Consider the following 24,213-nt stretch of genomic DNA (forward strand, 5'->3'; position numbering starts at 1 on the left):
TAATGTAGTAGAAAGAATATGGGACTTAGGACTCATATTCTAGATCAAATGGTGTTAAGCTTGGGCAAATACTTTACCTCTACAAACTTCAGGTTCTTAGCAGTAAAACAAGAATAACTGCCTTGCTTACTTCACAGGATTATACATTTTAAAGAAACAGCTAATATTTACTGATAGATACCGTTATACGTGTGTACTGTACATATTGTTTAATTTAATCTTCATAATCACTAAGACTCGGGGGTTGAGCAATGTGTCTGTGGCCACATACCCAATAAATGATAGGAGTAGAAGAGTCTGGATTTGAACCCAGGCAGTCTGTCTCCAGAACTGGCATTTCTTTTTTAATATCAAAAATGGAATCAGACTCTATTATGATTCAACCCTGATGCTTCATTTAATCAAGTTTTAACTTGCTCTAGTATGTCATAATGGTGCCCTCGTGAGGCCTGTAGTGTGAGACTGTATGGTGGTGAAAGTTCCACTGCACACCTTGTTCAAGAGCCCAGCATTGTATATTTAGAAGTGAAATAGTCACTATAACAATATCTGGAACTCCAAAGTGGATAAAGTGAGGAGGCCTGTATTGTGGGTTTAATACGTACTGAGACATGTATAACTTTGATTTCTATTTTTGGTATCTGTGAGGCAAGAGATTCTCAGTTATTTTTCCTAAAGAGGGAAAACTTGGATAAGTAATTGCTGTTGCTACCACTGGCAGAATCAGGTGGCTAGACCACTTGCAATGTTCCAAGGGTCTGTAAAAATGCACAGATGGAGCCAACTGTTGGCCAGATTAAGACGACTGCCTGAAGTTCAGCTAATTTTGCTGACCCTTGGATCCCATTCTTTGATCAAGGATGCTTGGATTAAGCAATGAAAAGCAGAGCTCTCCAAGTGAGCTCCTTCACATGTAGTTTTTTTTTTTTTTTTTTGCGGTACGCGGGCTTCTCACTGTTGCGGCCTCTCCCGTTGCAGGGCACAGGCTCCAGACGCGCAGGCTCAGCGGCCATAGCTCACCGGCCCAGCTGCTCTGCAGCATGTGGGATCCTCCCAGACCGGGGCACGAACCCACGTCCCCTGCATCACAGGCGGATTCTCAACCACTGCGCCACCAGGGAAGCCCCACATGTAGTTTTGATGCTGTCCATAAAGTGTACAAACTCCCACTGCTGTTTGTTCACTGATTTGATCCCAAAGGGCTCCCGTGGTAGCCAGGGGTCCAAGAAAGGGGTGACCTCCTCTAGCACCTTGTCAACTGGCAAGGGACTGAGGAAAGAAGAGTCCACCCTCTCCTATGGGTGAGATAGTCCAGGGGGCCCAGACTCAGCTCTATCATATGGCTAACATTTCTGTCTTAGCAAGGAGGCCCTGGTGGCTGTGCTGAGCTTGTAGAATGCTGCCTCTATGATATGGAGATAAGGAGCAGATGGATTTGGAGCTTCACAGGTTCAGGGCCTGTGAAAACCTGTTTCCAGGAGAGCTTGGAATGTAGTCAGAAATGGCCATTCTAAACGTGTACAGCATGGGACTGAAAAGTGTGGTTCCTCACACCAGAGATCCGTGGGCAACTGATGATCATAGTGAGTGATCCAGATATTTCAGGAGGTATGAGAAGACGTTGCTAAAGCCTCTAAAGCGGGAGAAGGGACACTAACGGAAGTAACTACTGTATTATAATTTGGACAGTTCTAGAACCTTATGTTGTAGGAGGTCCCCATTCAAGGTGGGCCAATTTGTAACAGTATAAAAAGGCTTAAGTAAAATTTGTAAATGAAGAGTATATTGCCTCCAGATCCCCAAAGGGCCTAAAACATAGTGGGCTTGTTTTAACATCATGGGCGCCGAGAGGGTCAGCTGCTATTTCTTGACAGTGCCAGAGATGCAGAAGCCCTCAGCTTACCAAGTAACTTTCAGGAATTTAACTGGGGTGGCAGAGCCTTGTACTATGTACAGAGAAATGCCACCTCCCTTTTGAACTCTATTGTGAATATCTGTATATCCTCACCAAGTAGGTCCAGTGAATTTATTCAGAGGATGATATCATCAGTGTAATGTTGTATCTGTGCTCCTGGACAAAGGTGGATGTGGTTAAGATCCAGCCTGCAAAGATTTTGTGCAACAGTAGTAGGGCTGCTAAAGTACCTGAGTCACTAGGTAAAGATATAATGTGTCCCTTTGAAGGAGAAAGCAAACTGTGGCTGTTGAAAAAGGCATGGAACAGAAGAACATATTGATAATATCTCTGACTGCAAAGTATTAACCAGCTGCTGCCTGGATGGAGCGCAGAACTGGCATTCTTGATCGCAGCTGTGCAATGAAAAGATGAGTACTTTGCAAACCATCAAATACTATACAACCTAAGGCCACTATGAAAAGTCCGTCACAAAGAGTATATGACTTTTACAGTTCTGTGACTGACTGCTCAAATATGAGAACAGAGCCAATCGAATTCTATTTCCACAGACGTTTTATTCATCAATCAAGGGGGAATGATGAGGTTTTCTACTACAGGTCACCTGACATTTTAATAAGCATTTGAATAGGGATGAAAGAACACTGCAGTTATCATACAGAGACCACAAATTGACCTCTGAAAACGGATCTCTTTTTGGCTTTTACGCAAAGTGAGAGTTGCAGAGTTCACATCTTGGTTATTCATGGCTAAGGTATATTCTGACTTTTCAGGACCCATGTCACATGGGTTGCTAATAAATATGAAGCTCACACTGCCCAAATAAGTTTTACCTTTAAAAGAGTAATTCTACCCAAGTTGCCTTATAAAAAGTAGTTAACTTAATTTTTATATTAAAAATTAGTTGAGCATTTTATGTGTGTCAAGCACTCTGCTAGTGCTTTCCGACAAATATTCTGAGAAGCATTATTCCCATTTTCCAAATGAGGAAACTGAAGCTCGAAGGGCCCGAATCACCTTCATAAAGTCATGAAGGTCATAAAGTCATGAAGGCCATCAGTGGTAGCGATGGGATTTGAATCTAAGTCTTAGGACCAGCAGTCTATGGATCCTTCCACTAACTCATCACTGAGTTAAACTGGGGGGATTAATAAAACATTTTTAAAGAACTTAACCTCAAAAAATTTGAAATCTTTATATGAAAAAGATAGTAGAGTTAACTGATTATTTACTGAAAAGCTATGGGACATTACTGTTGTCATTTTCCCTAAGTCAAGATAACTAGAAGAGGAAGGAAAACACACCAGGAGGTATTTCTGTGATGAACAAAATGTCAGTCTTGGGTTTTACCATATACTGAAATCACAGCCAAGATGAGCCACGCGGTCCATTCTGGGAGGTACTTGATAAATACCAGGGCCATGAGGGCACTGATCATAATGAGATATGCCTGCTGGAGTCTCAGTGGACCTTTCCAGTGAATGGCAATCATTCCCACCACACCAAAATTCCAGATCAGGAGTGCAACTGTAATGTAGTCCATGGCGACATTATAGGTTTTAAACACTTCCCTGAAAAAAATTAAACAGATATCTAAAAAGATTTGCATACAATAAGTTTCATCAAAACATTTTTTAGAACTATGGTTCTAACACAGATATTCATTAGATATTCACATCCCAGCTTCACACTTTTACCATATCTTTCTTTAAATTAATGCACTTTTTTCCTCAAGTTGAGCTTATTTTAATGGAAAACTCTGTATCGGTCATATAAATGGGAAACCAGTATCACAGGCCACAGTTGTAAAAATAAGTACAAAAATTTTTAAAAAAGGCCATATAACACCTAAAATGCTATTCTATACTTTGGGAAATGCTTGTTTGAAGTATCTGAAATTGGAAAAAATTAAACATGCAAAATAAATTTTAGAGCTTAGGACATAAGGTATTATTTTCATAAAATTTAGTGCAGCCATTAAATATATATATGTTTTATACACATGCACACAAACATGGGATATAGGCATGATATATTGTTGCCGGAAAAAAAAATATCATCTCATTTACATGAAATAATGTGTGAGAAGAGAGAGCAAGAGATCGATGTAGTAGTTCCTGAAAAGATGCAGGACTTATCTTTAGATGATGGGAGTCTGGAATTTTTAACACTTTTCTTCCTTTCTTTTTTTTTTTTTTCACAATGAATGAATGAATGAATTTTTATAATGAAGAAAACAGTATTTTAATTTTGGGAGGGGGAATTCCATCTTAAAATAAAGAGATACAAATATAGAAGATGGGTAACTGAGGAGAAAGAAAGTGCTCGTTTATTTAAGCACAAACTTTGGTTTCTGGAGACTATCCAGAAAGGTGATCTTTCCATTTTGAAATTTCAAAATAAATGTTGAAATTTCTGGATGATGTAGCTATTTGTATTAAGCATTTCAGATATCCCAGCACTCAAAACAAAAAACCCCCAAAACTCCAAACTACTGTTATCTTTAGCTAGGTAATACATGCCTAAAATGCAAAATTCCCAACATATACTGTGAAAAGTTTCCCCCCAAACCTTGTCTCTCTCTCCAAAGGAAAGCACTATTATTAACTTCATATGCATCCTTCCAGAGAGTGTCCATACATATCATAAATATACTTCTTTACCGGATACAAATGATAGCATACACATTGTTCTAAACCAGGGTTTTTTCTCTTAATGATATTCCTGGAGAACTTTCCACATTAGTATACTAGAGTACCTCATTCTTTTCAATGGCTTTATTGTATGGATGTACCATAATTTATTTAACCAGTTTTCTATTGATGGATACTTAGACTGATTCCATTCTTTTGCTATCAGAAACAATGCTGCAATGATTATCCCTACAGATTACTAGGTTCAGGACATATTCATATAAAACTTTAATGGATATGCTGAACTGCTCTTAATCAAAGTTTTACACCAATGTGTGCATGTTTATTTTCCTGCAACCTTGCCAAATTAGAACATTTATTAAACTATTTAATCCTTGTTAACCTAATGTACAGCTTTAATTAGCATTAATTTTATAAGGAGGGTGTGCATATTTTCATATATTTAAAAGTAACTTGTCTTTCTCTTTCTGTTGACTATTTTTTCATATCCTTCGCCCATATTTTTTCTGTTAGGTTGTTGTTGATCTTATTGCCATGTAGAGGTTTATATATAAAGTAAATTAGCCTTTGTCTATAAAATGAGTTGAAAACACACTTAGCAGTTGGTCATTCATCTTCTGATTTTTTTCATGGTGTGGTTGGTTGGCTTGATTTTTAGGTTTTGTGTGAATGTGTGTGTGTGTGTATATATATATATGTGTATATATTTATATATAAAACATTAGATTTAAGGAAGGACCTTTTAAGTTACATAATTAAATATATATATATATATATATATATATATATATACTTAAATTCCCCATCCCCCATGGTTTTCTCTAGTCCTTTTACGGTTTTACTTTCATATTTAAATTTTTAATCCACTGGAATTTATCCTGGTATAGATATAAAGAAGAAATTCAAAATTTTCCTCTGGATGACTACCCAATTATCTCAACACCAATTACTAAATAATCCATTTACAGCCTACTGTTTCTATACTACCTTTATCATAAATTAAATTCCTTTATATATTTGAGCATTTTTTTAAGTCCTTCTAATCTTTTCTACTGATTATCTGTTTATAGTGCAGGTGTCACTTTTAATTATTATAGTTTTATAATTTTTTTTGTTTTAAGTTATTTATTTATTTTTGGTTGTGTTGGCTCTTCGTTGCTGCTCATGGGCTTTCTCTAGTTGTGGCGAGCGGGGGCCACTCTTCGTTGCAGTGCACGGGCATCGCGGTGGCTTCTCTTGTTGCAGAGCACGGGCTCTAGGCGCATGGGCTTAGTTGCTCCACGGCATGTGGGATCTTCCCGGACCAGGGCTCGAACCCATGTCCCCTGCATTGGCAGGCAGATTCTTAACCACTGTGCCACCAGGGAAGTCTCTAGTTTTATAATTTTGTATCAGGTAGGAGTAGTATCCCTCAGTTTTCTTCTTTTTTACGATTCTTGGGGGTACCTTCACTTATTTATTTTTTCAAATAAATTTTAAAATTATCTTGTCCAGATTAAAAATAAATCTTATTTGTATTTTTATTGGGCTTATATTAAAATTTAAAATAAACTTAAGAGAGAACTGACATCTTTATGATGATATTCTTTCTATGTAACCTGGTATAATTTTCCGTTTGTTTAAGTCTTCTTTTTAAGCCCTAAAGAGGCATTTTAAAATTTCTTTATTTTATTTATTTATTTTTAAAATTTTGGCCATGCTGCATGGCTTGCAGGATCTCAGTTCCCTGACCAGGGATTGAATCTGGGTGACAGCAATGAAAGCACCAAATCCTAACCTTTAAACCACCAGGGAACTCCCTAAAATTTCTTAATAATAGAACTTAAAGAATTACTGTTTAATCCTAGATATTTTCTCTTTCTTGCTGCTCTCATAAATGGGATTTTTTTCTTTGCATTATGTTTTCTAACTAGTTGTTTACATGATGGCTATTGATTTATGTTAATTAATTTTGTATGCAGTTCCCTTACCAAATTTACTTAGTGATTCTAATTGTTTTTTTGGTTAATTCTGAAACCAAGTAAACAATCATTTTACCTCTAATTACTGATAATTTAACCTTCTCTTCCAAATTGTGTAGCTCTATTTCTTTGTCTTATTTAATTGCATTCACTAGTCCCTCCAGAGCAATGATTGACAACAATAGTGATAAAGGAAATCCTCATCTTGTCCTAACAGTAACAGGTGTGCTTCTGAAGTTTTCCTGAGAGGATGATACCAATCGTTAGAATAAGATTCATATATTTTATCATGTTAGAGAACTAATCATCTGTTTTATTATGGAATTTGACCAAGGACAAGTGTTGAATTTTGTCAAATTCTTGTTAGCATGTATAAGATGATGACTTAGTAACATGGTGACTTGTATTGATATTTCCTAATAATAAACCAGTCTCCCATTCTGCAAACAAACTCCATTTGGTCATATGTATTATACCCTCAAAGGGTTGTTGCTGAATCCCGTTAGTGAATATTTAGTTATTCTTTTGGCATCAATAAATAGGACTGATCCACAGTTTCCTTTTTCTTGATAATTCATAGGGTTTTGGTATTAGTGTTACCCTTCCTTCTCAAAAAGAATCTGGAAGCTTTTCTTCTTTTTCTATGTCCTGGAACAGTTAAAATAGCATTAGAGTTATCCGCTCCTTAAAGGTTTAATAGAATTTACCTATGAAACCATTTGGGCCTGGTATTGTTGTTACTGGTGGAGGTGGGATGAGAACCTCTTCAACAACCTTCTGTATTTTTTCATTGCTCTACTTAGATTTTCTATCACTTCAGTGGTCAGTTTTGGTAATTAGTTTTTTCCTAGAAAATCATCCATTTCATAGAGATTCTTACATTTATTTCTTTTGTCTGTGGTCATTCCCCCTGCTTCTACCAAAGAATTAAGTCTTCAATTTATTTTTTAGTTTTATTGCTTCTTCCTAATTTAAGAGCTAGTACAATGGTTTACGACCTGTATTCTGCCACTAGGGCTGACAGAAAGACAAGGCAGGCAAATCTCTGAGCCTCTATTCTCTTCAACAGAGCAGCTCCACTTTTTTCTATTTTATATGTGAAGTTCTCATGTAAGATTTCATTTGAGAGGCAAAAGACTAACTGATGAAACAATATAAAAGTTTAAAAATCAATTCATGTTTATACACATGCTTGAAATGCTTTAACATTCTGATTCAAAGATTATTACTAGAAGTAAAGAAGACAGTAAATTCTTTACTAAAACGACTTAGAATTAACTGTAGTCTTGAGTTCTTTCATTCTACTTATTACAAACAAGGATCAACAAAAGAATATCCCTATCGATAATATTAACTAGTTGTATATATACCATAGGTTGTATATATACCATAGGTATTTCCATGTATACCTATACATGGAAACAATTATAATTTAAGAATAATTCATCAACAAAGTACATTTATTTAAGTGACAAGTTATAGAGCCTAAATAAAGTTAACTTCTGAAAAACAGACCAAATATTTCACTACTTACCCCAAGTAAATGAATGAGAAAAAGAACAGCAACAATAGGGATGAAATAATAAGCCAGGCATGGATGACCTAGAAAAGAGTTTCAGTATAATTAACAGATCCCATAACCCTAAAAAAAATCTAAATTTCTTACTTCAAAAATTGTATACTACTTCTGTATGTGTTATGATTTTCAAATGGCAAAACACAAGCAGCTTTGGGATCAGTGACTACCTATAACAGAACTCTTTGGTGCTGAACTACTCATAATATAAATAGAAATTTCACCAAAATACATGTAGACCTTCGTTCCTTTAGAAATAGGTAAAATTTTAAAAAGAAAAGAATACATTAAAAAAACCAAATTATCGAAGACAACCTATGGGACTTCCCTGGTGGCGCAGTGGTTAAGAATCCGCCTACCAATGCAGGGGACACAGGTTCAAGCCCTGGTCCGGGAAGATCCCACGTGCCGTGGAGCAACTAAGCCCCTGCACCACAACTACTGAGCCTGCGCTCTAGGGCCCGTGAGTCACAACTACTGAGCCCGCGTGCCACAACTACAAAAGCCCATGTACCTTGAACTCATGGTCTTCAACAAGAGAAGCCACCACAGTAAGATGCCAGCGCACAGCAATGAAGAATAGCCCCCGCTCACTGCAACTAGAGAAAGCCCGCAAGCAGCAATGAAGACCCAATGCAGCCAAAATAAATAAATAAATAAATAAAATTTTAAGGGTTATTGTATTATAAAAAAACAAAACAGACAAAGACAACCTACGGAATGGGAGAAAATATTTGTAAATGATACGACTGACAAGGGGTTAATATCCAAAATATATGAACAAACCAAACAACTCAATGTCAAAAAACAAACAACCCAATCAAAAAATGGGCCGAAGGCCTAAAGAGACATTTTTCCAAAGAATATATACACATGGACAACAGGCACATGAAAAGATGCTCAATATTGTTAATTATTAGAGAAATGCAAATCAAAACGAGTTATCACCTCATACTTGTCAGAATAGCTATCATCAAAATGACCACAAACAACAAGTATTGGCGAGGATGTGGAGAAAAGGGAACTTTTGTACCCTGTTGGTGGCAATGTAAATTTGTGCAGTCACTGTGGAAACCAGTATGGAGGTTCCTCAAAAAACTAAAAATAAAACTACCATATATTCCACAATTCCACTCCTGGGTATGTATCCAAGAAAAACAAAAACACTAATTTGAAAAGATACATGCACCCCTATGTTCATAGCAGCACTATTTACAACAGGCAAGATATGGAAGCAACCCAATGTCCATCAACAGAAGAACGGATAAATAAGATGTGTACACACACACAAACACACACACACACACACAGGAATATTATTCAGCCTTATAAAAGAATAAAATTCTTCCATTTGCAGCAATGTGGATGGACCTAGAGAGTATTAGGCTTAGTGAAATAAGTCAGACAGAGAAAGACAAATACTGTATGATACCACTTATATGTGGAATCTAAAAAGTAATACAAATAAATGTACGTGTAAAACAGAAACAGATGCACAGATATAGAAAACAGACTAGTGGTTACCAAAGGGGAATGGGAAGTGAGGGGTACAAATCAGAGGTATGCCAATGTTCATTGAAGCACTATTTACAATAGCCAGGACATGGAAGCAACCTAAATGTCCATCAACAGACGAATGGATAAAGAAGATGTGGTACATGCACACAATGGAATATTACTCAGCCATAAAAAAGAACAGAATAATGCCACTTGCAGCAACATGGATGGACCTAGAGATTGTCATACCTAGAGATTGTCATGGATGGACCTAGAGATTGTCAGAAGTACTGTCATACTTCTGAGTGAAGTCAGACACAGAAAGACATATATCATATGATATTGCTTATATGTGGAATCTAAAAATAAGAGTACAAATGAGCTTATTTACAAAACAGAAGTAGACTCATAGATGTAGAAAACAAACTTATGGCTACCAGGGTATAAGGGTGGGGAGGGATACACTGGGAGACTGGAAGGGACATATACACACTACTGTATATAAGATAGATAACTAATAAGGACCTGCTGTATAGCGCAGGGGACTCTACTCAATAGTCTGTAATGGCCTATATGGGAAAAATCTGAAAAAAAAAAGAGTGGATATATATAGACATATAACTGATTCACTTTGCTGTACTCCTGAAACCAACACAACATTGTAGATCAACTATACTCCAATAAAAATAAAAAAACAAAAACAAAAACAAATAAGGGGTATGGGATTAGGAGGTACAAACCACTATGTATAAAATAGATAAGCAACAAGAATATATTTTATAGCACATGGAATTATAGCCATTATCTTGTAATAACTTTTAATGGAGTATAATCTGTAAAAATAACGAATCACTATGCTGTATACCTGAAACTAATATAATACTGTAAATTAACTATACTTTGATTAAAAAATTTATCAACAGTCAACAGTTAACATTTAAACTTTAAAGTAGCAATATTTTCAATGGAGGAATTTTGATGTATTTCTTAAATAAACAATAAATTAATTGATAAATAATTGATAATAAATTGATAAAATAATTGATAAATCAAATTCAATAAAATTGAAAATCAGATATTCAGTTAAGTGACCTATGTACACATACTTTAACTGTACAGAGAAAACAGGTCGTCTAAATTACATAACCATTTGATAAAAGAATATTCTGAGGTTTCAATAAGTATTATTGAATCTGAGGTTTCAATAAGTATTGCTATGCTATGTTTATTTTACTTGGTTCATTAATAAGTTAACACTTATATGTCAGTCCATTAATATTATGCAGAATTCATATAGAACTATATAAATATTAGTTATTATTACTCATGTACAGCTTATTAATATGAGAGATAGAAACAGAACCTGATTTTTAATTAATTAAATAATTAATTTCTCTGGCCACGCCATGTGTCATGCGGGATCTGAGTTCCCCGACGAGGGGTCGAACCCATGCCCCCTGCAGTGGAAGCATGGAGTCTTAACCACTAGACCGCCAGGGAAGTCCCCACAACTTGATTTTTATAATCTATTACACAAGATAAAAAAAATTTATGGTAATTTTATGTAATGAGTATATTGGGGAAAATACTATACAAGCCAAAGAGTCTGGGGTTTTAAAAAATAGAATGGAGAAGCATGATACATTGTCAGGTAATTTTTAACCAAAAGTGAAATTATTTTGAGGTAGATACACCCATAATATGCTTTATGCTTTCAATGAACTTTAGTGTTTAATGACAGGAGTTACTTAATCAACAACTTTCCCAAACATATCTCTTAATCAGAAAAGACCAAATCAAACCTTAAAGAAAAAGGAGAAAAGAAAACCTCCAAATCAAGAATATTATTTTGTCTTCTTTTTTAAAAAAATCTCCCCCACACACCTCCCAGATCCAGTTGTTCCAATTATCTCACTCTAAGCTATCAAAATCTAGTTGTCACTAATGTTAACATTAGAATCTATGTTAATTTTGTCTTGTGGTTCCATTTTGATCACTCAAGGTGATCTGTGATTGTTAATTCTTTCGAAGAAAAGATTTCTTAAAAATTCTCTCTTTCTTTAAAACAACTTTATAAAATGTTATAATTTGGGAAAAGGTCAAAAGAGTGGCTTTACATCACTAAAGTTGGTATTCCTTTGACATTTAAATATTCTAAATTGACTATCCGAATACAACAAATTTAATATCTGGTGTTCCTCCATAAAAACCTCCCCTAACATTTTTAAAATTTTTATTTATTTATTCATTTATTTAATTTTTGGCTGCACTGGGTCTTCGCTGCTGCACGCGGGCTTTCTCTAGTTCCAGTGAGCGGGGGCTACTCTTTGTTGCGGGGTGCAGGCTTCTCACTGTGGTGGCTTCTCTTGTTGCAGAGCACAGGTTCTAGGCACACGGGCTTCAGTAGTTGTGGCTCGCGGGCTCTAGAGCACAGGCTCAGTAGTTGTGGTGCACGGGCTTAGTTGCTCTGCGGCATGTGGGATCTTCCCGGACCAGGGCTCGAACCCGTGTCCCCTGCATTGGCAGGCGGATTCTTAACCACTGTGCCACCAGGGAAGCCCCTCCCCTAACATTTTATGCTAAAAATTTTCAAACACACAGTGAACCACTGCCCAGATACCACCAAAATTCTACCATTCACATTTTGCTGTACTTGCTTTGCAACACATCTATCCATCTCTCCACCCATTAGCCCATTTTAATACATATCAAAGTAAACTGAAGACACCTGTACATTTCCCTCTAAGTACTTCAACTTTAGCAAAATATTCTAAAGGGAGTCCTTACTCTAGTTCATCTGCAAAAAAAATAATAATAAGCAGAAATGAATCTTCTCACCTGCATCCCAGCCCATCACAAGCCTTAGCTTTAGAAATAATCCAAGTTATAAAACTAAAAAGTATATAAAATATTACAAAACAGAAAAACTTTAAAGAGTGGGAGATGTACGCTGGTATTCCATACTGAGCTCCAAATTAAGGGTTAGAGTAAATATTATGTACCAGAAATCCTCTACTTTCTTTTTTTTTTTATTTTTTATTTTTCTCTACTTTCTTAAGAAATGCTTTTTACCTTGTTTTATGGGGGAAGGGGCAAGGGAACATGGGAATGTTTTTTATTTAAAAAAAACAGCATTTTTCTGAATACAAAGTAACATATGCTTATAACATATAGAAAATATAGAAACACTAAAAGAAAAAAGAATTCCCACTGACCAATGAGAACCAAAGTTGACATTAACATTTCCTTTCAGACATGTTTTCTGTCTGCATATGTAAAGACCTTTTAAAAAAATTAGAATCAGGTAATAGAAAATTTTACATTCTGCTTTTTAAATTAATTTTTTATTAAAGACAAATTCTCAACCCACCAAATATTTTTTAAATGACTTTTAAATAACTAAATAATAGTCTACTTACATGCATGAACCCACAATTTAACTTTTCCTTTATGCATGGAATTTGTGGGGTTTTCCTTCTTTTTCCAATTATATTTTATGCTAGGAGTAATATCTAGTATGCAAATATTTTCCAGCATTTTTAACTCTTTGGGATAAATCATGAAAGCAAAATACAGAACCAAAGTGTACAAATGTTTTCTAATTACTGACTATTGATACATACTGGCTTAGTGACTCCACAAAAAAGGCCTGATTAACCTTCACCAAGTCAATAAGTTAAATATGTTAATTTGTTATTTTGATATATATATTTTTTGCTAGTGAGAAAATACACATACACCTCTCTCTCCCTCTCTCTCTCCTGGCCACCTATATTTCCTTCATAATTTCTCTGCTTGGATTTTTAAAATTTCTTATTAGGATGTTCATAATTTTAATTATTTGTAACTGCTCTTCATATGGTAAAAATATTAGCTCTCTGCCTGTAATAATGGTTGTAAATGGTCTTCTTATTTAGGTTAATCACTGATGTTATGATTTTCTGAATTATTACCTAAATTCAAAGCTTCTTCTGATGATGACTAAATAACACCTTCCCTTTTTCTAGAACATCAGGTGGTAAAACAGGCCTTTCTCATCTTGCTACAAACCCTAGTTCAGCTTTCCTGTGCTAAAGGCTCTGAAAGAAAAGAGCCCCTGCTTCAGTACAGAACAGCAAGGATCTCCTCTAAACACTCAACTATCTAGGCCAGAAATCATGTGACTTTAGTAAGCTATACAGTTTCATCTATAACAAATGATATATAATAATTAACTGCCTTTTCCATTTCTTCCTTTTTTTTTTTTCCATTTCTTCCTTTTTAAGGTTTGTTTGGTCTTTTAGCTTCTTGTGCTTCTCAAAGACATTGCACAATCAACCACCGACACACAAATCCTCAGGGCTTATTTCCAAACAGGTCCTGGCAAGTTTCTGAATTTCTGACTCAAAAGCTCCTTTTATTTTTATACTAGGAGTCAAAATCAACAACTTGTTTCTATAGAATTGGCTGTGTTTGCTAAGACTTGGATATTAAAAAGCAAAAAAAAAAACAACACAAAAATGAATGGGTGAACGTGGAAATCCAGCTAAGTATAAACCTTTTAGATGGTCTAATATGAAGCATTAACTAAAATATGCACAAAACTGACCAAAAATACATCAGGATAAGTTCTAGTTCTACCTACCGAATACAACTACAAAACCTGGATCGAATGCGTGCAGCTGCCAGTAGGCTGGGGAGTCAGAAATACCAGGAAGCCAGCGATGAGTTTACCACTTTTTCCCCCCAGTACTACCCTCCTCCACCTGAACTCAACACAACCCAAGTGGACATTAGCAAGACTATGAGCTCCAGGAGAAGCCCTCTAAGTTCCTGCTAGTAAAGCAGAAAGAGGTCTCCTAACACCAAAGAAGAATGCAAAACCCCAGGTGACTCCCAATAACATGTGAGGAACAAAAGTAGCATATAATCCAGATACAAGTCACAAAGAAAGTCCAATAAAGCAGAGAAATGGAACTGGCAGGTAAACACTTATATGTAAACAAATATATATAGTGGGAAGAAAAAGATAAAGTAATTGAGACATGAGCATATTTAAGCAGGGGGAGGAGTATGCTTCTCAGCATGGGTTTACATCTTTGGCTCTCTGAGTGTTGATGACTACCTGTCGCCATCACACACATCTTTTCTCTTCAATCTCTAGATTCTGATGTCAGACTGCAAATGGTCATCACTTAGGTTAATACTTCCACCCACTCAACAAACAAGGTTAAACTCTGTATAATTTTAGAGTTTGTGAACACTGAAAAGGTATTCCATCTTATTAATAATCAACTAAATGCAAATTAAGACATTTTTGCTTTGCCTATGAGGGTTAGCACAGATTTTTTTTAAAAAAATTAAATGCTGGTGAAGGTGGGGTAAGAAAGCCTCTTTCACTACCAGTGTTAAGTACAAATTGATACTATCATCTTGAAAACAAAATTCTGCACAGCAAGACAGTTAAAAATATGCAGATAATTTGCTCCAGAAATTCTGTGCCTAGGATTTTACCCTAAGGAAATAATTTGAAAAACGGAAAAGTTCTATGCATAAAGACATTCACTGCTTTTTAGAAGAGCGAAAATCTGGAAACAACTTAAATGTCCAAATTAGGGGAAGTGAATTACAATACACTCATTGAGTCAAATATTATGTAACCATTAGACATATTTGCTAAGAATTTATAATATGGAAAAATGCTTATGCCAAAGTAAAAGTTAAAAAAGGACACATACTGATTATGCATTTGATTTTAACCATGTTAAAGAATATACAGAAGTAAATACTAAAAAGAGAGTAGAATTCAATATTTGAAAAGTTAATATTTCTTTTATTTGAGAATGAGCCTAAAGGTTCATGACCTGTAATAATTTGTCCTTTTTCTGAGGCATGAATCTGAAACACGTGCCAGGTAGCTGAAATTCACAAGCAAGTCACTTAGGTAGAGAGTGAGGTAGGGGACCAGAGGCTGGGCTGGGCCTGTGTCTTTCCTGCACAACCTCCCCTGCCTTTGTTTCCCAAGTAAAGAATTTGTGTTCCTGCAGGAGAGAGAGAGGGAATGGACATCTACGAATTTAGAACTGGGAATTCGGCCAGTCATCAATGAGTTTAACAGCAGCTGAAGGTGGCTTTGCTGTTCTGTACTCAAGTTGAGAATCTGAATTTTTATAGTTATAAGTTATTTTATGGAGACAATTATATGCTACAGTGCTATCTGTCAATGAGGGAATTCACAAAGGTTCAGGATATATCCTTCTGGAATGTCCGAAGTATACAGCAAATCAAAATGTTAAAACCATTTAGAGTGTGATATTATATGAAAACATTTGTTTTTCATTTATGCCTTTTTGCATTTTTTTAAATGTTCCACAAATGAGGGGGGAAACTAAAAATTAACTTAGTTCTAGAATATAAGACCTTTTTCTTTACTAGACCAAGTAAGGTGACAACAAAGCCCAACCATGAAAAGAAGATGGTGGAAAGCAAAGCTCTGTGTCTCACGCTCACCTTATAGCACCTGTATTTATATAGAACCACCAGGAGAATAGTCATGATAACAATGACGCTGATCATGATAGCAGCATTCAGAATTGAGTGCAGGGCTCTCTGCCCCACAGTCTCGGTGTCTTCTGTGAATGGCGTATAGATTCTAAAATAAAATAAAACACAAAAGCCCCCAGGTAAATGTTAATGGAGATTACAAATTACATGCTCTCCAACACCAGTTTTGTTTCCTTGATTCAACTGATATAAGTCACTTTTTTCCATCTCATCAATCTAACCAAGAGTTTTTAACCTAATAAAAATAGCTATATGCTAAAATAAGTCCTTCAAAATAAAAGGAGATAGGTAAAATATGGAGGTGGACCTATGTGAGCCAGACACTGGCTCCATCTAGTGGATGATTTATACCGAAATAATTACCTCATCAAATGTTCTTTCTCCACAGCTTATTAGTGATTTGTTAAAGTACCAGATTCTGATAACCAATGAAAACCTACTACACAGCACAGAGAACTCTATACTCAGTGCTCTGTGGTGACCTAAATGGGAAGGAAATCCGAAAAACAGGGGATATATGTATATGTATAGCTGATTCACTTTGCTGTACAGCAGAAACCAACACAACATTGTAAAGCAACTATACTCCGAAAACATTAAAAAAAAAAAAAAAGTACCAGATTCTGCCATAAACTACCTAGGCTACAAGTGGTTGTCAGAGGAAGGTAAAATGGCTGATAATTATCCTTCATCTGTACGGTGACTGCAACTGAAGTTGTCTTGAGATAATGTCACATATCCAGCTTGCCCTTGCTTCTCATTCACATAGAAACACTTTTATCCCAGGTACCAAGGTTCCCAGTAGAAGACTTTATTTCTGCCTCCCCTACAGTTATGTGTGGCCATGAGAATAAGTAATGGCCAATGAATTATAGGCAGATGTGTTGTGTGGAACTTCTAAGGGAGGAGTTAGTTCTGCTGAGAGTCATGTCTCATGTCCTTTTCTCCCCCACTCCTTCCTGCTGTCTGAATGAAGCCTGGGGCTCCAGCACCAATACTGGACCCCGAAATAACCTAGAGGATAGAAGCCAAAAAAGAAGGGACGAAGGAGCCTCAGTCCTTGATGAAGAGAAGCCACTACACAATCTGAACTACTACCTCTGCACTACTCTGTGGGAGACAGAGAAAATATGTGCATCATTCAAACCAGATGTTTTGATTTTCTTTCTTTTGGCCGTGCCACACGGCTTGCAGGATCTTAGTTCCCCAACCAGGGATCGAAGCTGGGCCCCGGCAGTGAAAGCACCGAGTCCTAACCACTGGACTGCCAGGGAATTCCCTGTTTTGATTTTCTATTATGGGCTCAGCAAACTTTCTGTAAAAAACTAGAGAGTAAATATTTTAAGCTTTGTGTGTCATGTGGTCTCTGTTGCAACCACTCAACTCTGCCACTGTAGTGTGCAAGCAGCCATAGACAATATATAAATGAATGGACATGGCAGCGTTCCAATAAAACTTCATTTACAAAAGGAGGTGGCAGGCAGATCTGGCCTGTGGGGCATAGCTTGCTAACCCCTGTTCTTTAATATGCAGCCAAACCTAACTCTAACTTACAGAGATAATATTCCCCAACCTCTTTTGGTTATTGTTTCCAATCCCTGTCCTTCACTTACTGTCTTACCCTTTCTCCCAAAAGGTTAAAAGCTTGGCTTTCAGAACCCCACAGAATTTTCCAGACACTCGCCAATTTCGAAATTCATTTAAAGCTTTTTGAGCCCCACAAAAGTCCTAGAGACAGAACTAGGTGACATCTGAATCAAAGCATTTTTCTTGGAGACAAAGGGTCGACACCAACGGCACCAGAGAAATCTACATGACAGTTCCACAAACACTTAGTGCCAGCCTGCATTGCTTCTTCATCCTTTCACTGAACAACTTTTTTTTTTTTGCTGAGCATTTATTACATACCTCACCCTGGAAATAAAGTTTCCTCACAGGCCTCATAGTACAGAAGGAAACCAAGCATTAAGTAATGAAAATAAATAAATACTTGCATATTGTAACAAGTGAAAAGAACAGGTTGCTATGAGAAAGGATACCAGGAAGGACCTAATTCTGTTAGGAGGATCGGAGAAGTTATCTTTTAGGATTCAACATTTAAGCCAAGATGAGAAGGATGATAGGAATTAATCCACCAAAGTTAGAAAAGGAAAAGAACATTCCAGGGAGAAGAACAATGGGCCCAGTGGCCCTGAGGTAGTAAAATCACTACTCAACTGCTCAATTCCAAATAAATTCAACCCTACCTAGGGACACCACATAAAAAACATAATTCTGCAGCTTTCATCTTCTCTACTTAAAGCATCATCTGCTTTTGGCCATCAGAGAGGATGGACTCCCTAGCCTTCATGTCCCTTCAGTGCAGAGGCCTTCAAGGTGGTGATGACACGCTATGAAGGACAGTACGCTGGCCTTGAGCATAATGATACACAATACTCATACGTACAGCTGCCCATCCTTCCGGGTATAAAAGCTGACTGATTTGATGGTGGCCACGACCACCACCATACAGAGAGTCACGGGGACAAAGAGCATGATCACATGTTTGGCGCCATATTTCAACGTCAGCTCCTCATCTTCCTCTTCCTCTTGTTCCACCACCTGCTGTGAGTTACCAGGGGCTCGGCCATTGGATAACGACTCAGAGTTGCCATGCCTCCGCCTCTCGCTGCCGTGCTCATGCCGCTCTCTACTGTCATTCTAAAAGCACAAGAGAGACTTGTTCAGTAAATTAGACTCCCAGTAGAATCAAGGTGCTCTGTATCAAAAACAGAAAATTTAATGATTAGACCCGAGATTATCAACAGGCCCCTTATTATATGAGTTCCAAAAACCTGAGGCAAGAAAGAATCAATTTACAAGAAGTATGCAGTTTAAAAGCCAAGATTATTAACCACTGTCCACTGAAGGAACCCAGGTCCTCCCTTTCACCTGGCTCATGGCTTACCTCATTCTCACCTTCCATTCTCAACCTAATACAATTGTACTCATCCTTTGAGGTTTGACTTAAAAACGACACCTGCATGAAGCCTTCTTTACTTGCTGCAGCTGCAAGCAGAGTACGCTCACTTTTTCAAACCATGAAGTGCTTTCTACCTGTGGTTTCATATCAGTTATACAAGGAACTATCTCACCTTCATTATTTTTTTTAATATATATATTTACTTTTGGCTGCATTGGGTCTTTGTGGCTGCACGCGAGCTTTCTCTACTTGCGGTGAGCGGGGGCTACTCTTCGTTGCGGTGTGTGGGCTTCTCATGGCGGTGGCATCTCTTGTTGCAGAGCACGGGCTCTAGGTGCGCGGGTTTCAGTAGTTGTGGCATGCGGGCTCAGGAGCGGTGACTCGCGGGCTCTGGAGTGCAGGCTAAGTAGCTGTGGTGCATGGGTTTAGTTGCTTAGTCGCTCCGCGGCATGTGGGGTCTTCCCGAACCAGGGCTCAAACCCATGTCCCCTGCATTGGCAGGCAGATTCTTAACCACTGCACCACCAGGGAAGTCCCTCACTTTCATTATTAATAAGACTTAAAAATCCTTGAAGTGATTTACGAGGGATCTCTCGGTATTATTTCTTACCATCTACAGTTATCTCAAAAAAAATTCAATTAAAAAAAAACCTTTACAGAGAGAAACTAGGACTTAATTCTGATGCCCTCCCACCCTGTCCCCACCCCATTCCCATCTTGCCCTGTATAGAGGAAGAGAACAATAAATATGTGATGAATAAAGGAATGGAAGTAGAATTTCCTTAGATTCTACTTTCCTCTTAACCTAACCACCACTTTGTTACTTATAAATCCTTATCCTGGGTTTATCCTTTCCTATTCTTCAAGTTCAGTTCGTTTTTGGTATTACTGTATCTAAAACTCACTTTTTGTAAAGGGTAGGATGAATCCCAAGAGCACTAACAACAACAGCAAAATAAAAATAATAAGACAAAAGGAGAAAAATAACAGAGAAGTAAATAAAACAGGAGATGGCAGTAGACTGATAGTCACTGTTGCTGATAAGATAAAATCAGCTCGGTTAAGACAGGGTTCTCTGAGGAAGCTCATGTGAGAACATGCCACTCTTGTACCTCATTTTTGACTAGAGTTTAACCAAGTATCGCTACAGAGGAATACTATTATTCAATAAAAATACATAACATGCTTAATAATAGCTTAAAATTATTACAAGGTACTACGGATTGTGATATGTCCTTTTTTTTTTTTTTTTTTTTTTTTTGGCTGCACTGCACGGCTTGCAGGATCTTAGTTCCCCGACCAGGGACTGAACCTGTGCCCTTGGCAGTGAGAGTGCAGAGTCTCAACCACCAGGCCACCAGGGGAGCCCTGACGTGTGTTTTACATTTAATTCTCACAGCCACCTCATCATCACCACTTTACAGGCAAGGCTAGTAAGTGTTACAGAAATGGTTTGAACCTAGGTGTGACAGACTGCAGAAATCAAGTTTTTAACGCCCTCTCTATTTGCCATTCACAAGACAACATGGAAGCTCTGTACACTCAATGTGGGCTTTCTCTTTCCTTTGACTTTCAATTTATTCATTCCACAAGTAATCGGAATTCTATATTCCAGGTATTCTGCTGTGGCAATGCTGAAATTAAAAAGATCTAGGTGCTGTCCTTAAGTAGCTCATGAGATAGTTTTAACATAGGAGAAATATTATACTAGAGATGTGAACAAAGTGCTACAGGACTGATTAATTTTGTATGATCAAGAAAGGCAACATATGGTGGGAATGTAAATTGGTACAGCCACTATGGAAAACAGTCTGGAGGTTCCTTGAAAAACTAAAAATAGAGTTGCCATATGATCCAGCAATCCCACTCCTGGGCATATATCCAGACAAAACTCTAATTTGAAAAGATACATGCACCCCAATTTTCACAGCAGCACTGTTTACAATAACCAAGATATGGATGCAACCTAAATGTCCATCAACAAATGAATGGATAAAGAAGATGTGGCATATACATATATGCAACACACACACACACACACACACACACACACACACACACACACACACACACAGAGGAATATTACTCAGCCATAAAAAAGAATGAAATAATGCCATTTGCAGCAACATGGATGGACCTAGAGATTATCATACAAAGTGAAGTAAATCAGAAAGAGAAAGACAAGTATCATATGATCTCACTTATATGCAAAATCTAAAATATGATACAAATGAACATATTTACAAAACAGAAACAAACCCACAGACATAGAAAACAAACTTATGGTTACCAAAGGAGAAAGGGGGTGGAGGAGGGATAAATTAGGAGTTTGGGATTAGTAGATACAAACTACTATAAATAAAACAGATAAACAACAAAGTCCTACTGTATAGCACAGGGAACTATATTCAATACCCTGTAATAAACCACAATGGAAAATAATCTGAAAAAGAAAAAAAATATATATATATATAACAATCACTTTGCTATACACCTGAAACTAACACAACATTGTAAATCAACTATATGTCAATAAAAAATTAAGAATAAAATAAAATAAAAAAGAAACACAACATAAAAGATATAATTCTTGAGCAGAAGGTGAATGGGCTCCTGGCAGAGACAACATGTAGAGTGGCACAGGCCTATGCAGAAAATCAGTGAGTACTCCTGAGGGGGCTGGAGGACAGGGTGGTCAAGGCTGATGGCAGGAAAGGAAGGTTAGGAACAGGTTGTAAAGAACCTTGTTTGCCATGCCAGGGACTTCAGCCTTTGTCCTGTAGGAAACAAAGTCATAAAAATTGTTAAGGTTGAGGAAGTGACACATCAGATTATGTTTCATTTTCAAGAAACTTGACTGAGTGACGATGGAAAATAGGAGAGGTATGAGAAGAATATTTCAGAAGTGGAATTGATAGGGCTTTGTGGCAAATTACATGTGAATGGTCAGGAAGGAGTCAAGGATGACTCTGGAGGTTTAGGCATAAGGGACTAGGAAGGTGGTGATGGCATTGATAGATATAGGGAACACAAGAAGATGAGCAGGCTAGAGGAGAGGAGAGAGATTTTAGTTAGGGAGATAGGTGAATCTGAAGTACCTACAACCAGGCAGGAAAGTCCAAAGGCAGTTAATAAGAATTTCAAGCTCAGAAGGGAGTTGGGGGAAGTCATTAGTTTCCATTGCTATGCAAGTGGATGAAATCTCAGGGAGAAAGTATAGATGGACATGTTGGTCATTAATGTACTACAACAGCTGTGGAAGGAAAAATACAGAGTGGGATGACGACCAACGAGAGAAGCAGCAGGTTATTCATAAATCATAATGGACTGGGGATTGAATGGAAACTGAGAAATTAGAGGCAATCATTCCTTGAAGCAAAACAGAAACAAAAACAAAAAAAGTGACAATAGAAGGGATTCAAATTTGAAAAAGTTATTTTAGAGACTTAAGCATACTTGTCAGGTCAAAGTATAGAATTAGGATTAGAGTAAAAGGGTGATGATACAAGACAGAGAGACGATAATTAATGAAACAGGGTAAGGGATAAATGGCAGAGAAGAGAAGGAGAGAGAAAAGTTGGCCTTACAAAGACACTGGTGCCCTCTGCCTCAGTCTGACCTCATGGAGAAAACATTTATGAAGACTCAAGCCCTATGAGGAGCGGAAAGGAAACTACTGCAAAGCACAAAAGACAGAAATATGTATACCACTCACCAAGAAAGATAATTTTTGCCGAACACAAGTCACTAAAGTTCAGTAGGAAGGAAATGGTTATGAGGAAGGTGGGATCTGGAAAACACAGGTATAGTGTGATTGATAGCTGAGGAGCAGGAGGGTTGAGGGAATTCATACTTCTATTTTCTTAGGAGGTGACTACGTCATACGCTAAGAATGTTATATTTGTGACTAATATTCAGCAATACAATTACGACCAACTTGATGGGCTGATTAATGTAAAATATAAACTAAAATGCAAGTAATAACAGCTCCCTTTATAGAGTATTTACAAAGCATTTATATAATTTAGTATTATATAATTGATACAAAGTACTTATATAATTTACAAAGCACTCTCACGTCATCTTATGTATTCTTTTCATATATTGGGAGGTTCTCAGATGAACACTAAAGCAACTGGTCCAAAATCCCACAGACAGAAAACAGCAGAGGCAGGAATCAAATCCAAGTCTCTTGCTTCAAAACCTGAGTTCCTGCTATGGCACCACAGCTGTCCTACCAGGCTACGTGAGCTGTAACTGGGTGAGCCTAGCATGAAAGCGGCAATCATAAAATGCCTGTTTATGGTATTCTAACTGGATATTCCGGTTTATGATGAACATTAGCGAGCCCCACCCTGCCCTGCCCCTGGAGCTGATACGGGGATACTAGAGCACTGTTTCTCTCTCTCTCTCTCTCTCTCTCTCACATACACACACACACCCCTTCATCTTCATAGTAATACTTCAGATACTGTTTTAAAAACTAACCATATTATTGTCTTTTAAAGTATAATTTATTTATTTAAACAGGTAAAACATACATACGGTTCTAAAGCCAGGAAGTATACAGTAAAACACCTCCCACTTAACTATCTACTTAGTTTCCTAATCCCCCAGGTTACCACTGTCACTGTTCTCGGCAAATCTTTTTAAAGTTTCCTTATGCATATACAAGCAAATACAAATATATATTCTCATTCCCCTTGTCCACACAAATGGTAGCACAATAAATGCACTGTCCTGCACTTTGCTTTCTTTTTTTTTTTTTTTTTTTTTTTTTTTTTTTTGCGGTACGCGGGCCTCTCACTGTTGTGGAGCACAGGCTCCGGGCGCGCAGGCTCAGCCGCTCCGCGGCATGTGGGATCTTCCCAGACCGGGGCACGAACCCGTGTCCCCTGCATCAGCAGGCAGACTGTCAACCACTGCGCCACCAGGGAAGCCCTTTGCTTTCTTTTTTGAACTATGTATCTTAGAGAGTTTTTTACACATCAGTAAAGAATATCCTTATTCTCTAAAAAAACATTTTTTTTAGCCAGCTGTATAGTCAGTATATGAATATATCATAATTTAATAGGCCAATCCTCTAATGATGGACATTAAACTTG

The 24,213-nt window shown here is 37.2% G+C and overlaps 1 protein-coding gene across 3 annotated transcripts in view; it reads right to left on the reverse strand.

Annotated features, from left to right (window-relative positions):
* PSEN1 (presenilin 1) overlaps nt 1-24,213 on the reverse strand; it is a 75,487-nt gene that overhangs the window by 24,131 nt on the left and 27,143 nt on the right. For all 3 annotated transcript variants that reach the window (XR_010657823.1, XM_065900215.1, XM_065900221.1), the window contains 4 exons: nt 18,593-18,846; nt 16,093-16,234; nt 8,065-8,132; nt 3,266-3,486 (listed from right to left, as the gene is read on the reverse strand). Coding sequence is in view for 2 of the 3 variants with exons in the window: in XM_065900215.1 (XP_065756287.1) it covers nt 3,266-3,486; nt 8,065-8,132; nt 16,093-16,234; nt 18,593-18,846 (685 nt within the window). In the remaining variant the exon portion in view is untranslated. The remainder of the gene's footprint in view (nt 1-3,265; nt 3,487-8,064; nt 8,133-16,092; nt 16,235-18,592; nt 18,847-24,213) is intronic.

This window comes from Phocoena phocoena, chromosome 2 (genome assembly GCF_963924675.1).
Source record: "Phocoena phocoena chromosome 2, mPhoPho1.1, whole genome shotgun sequence".
Taxonomy (NCBI): domain Eukaryota; kingdom Metazoa; phylum Chordata; class Mammalia; order Artiodactyla; family Phocoenidae; genus Phocoena; species Phocoena phocoena.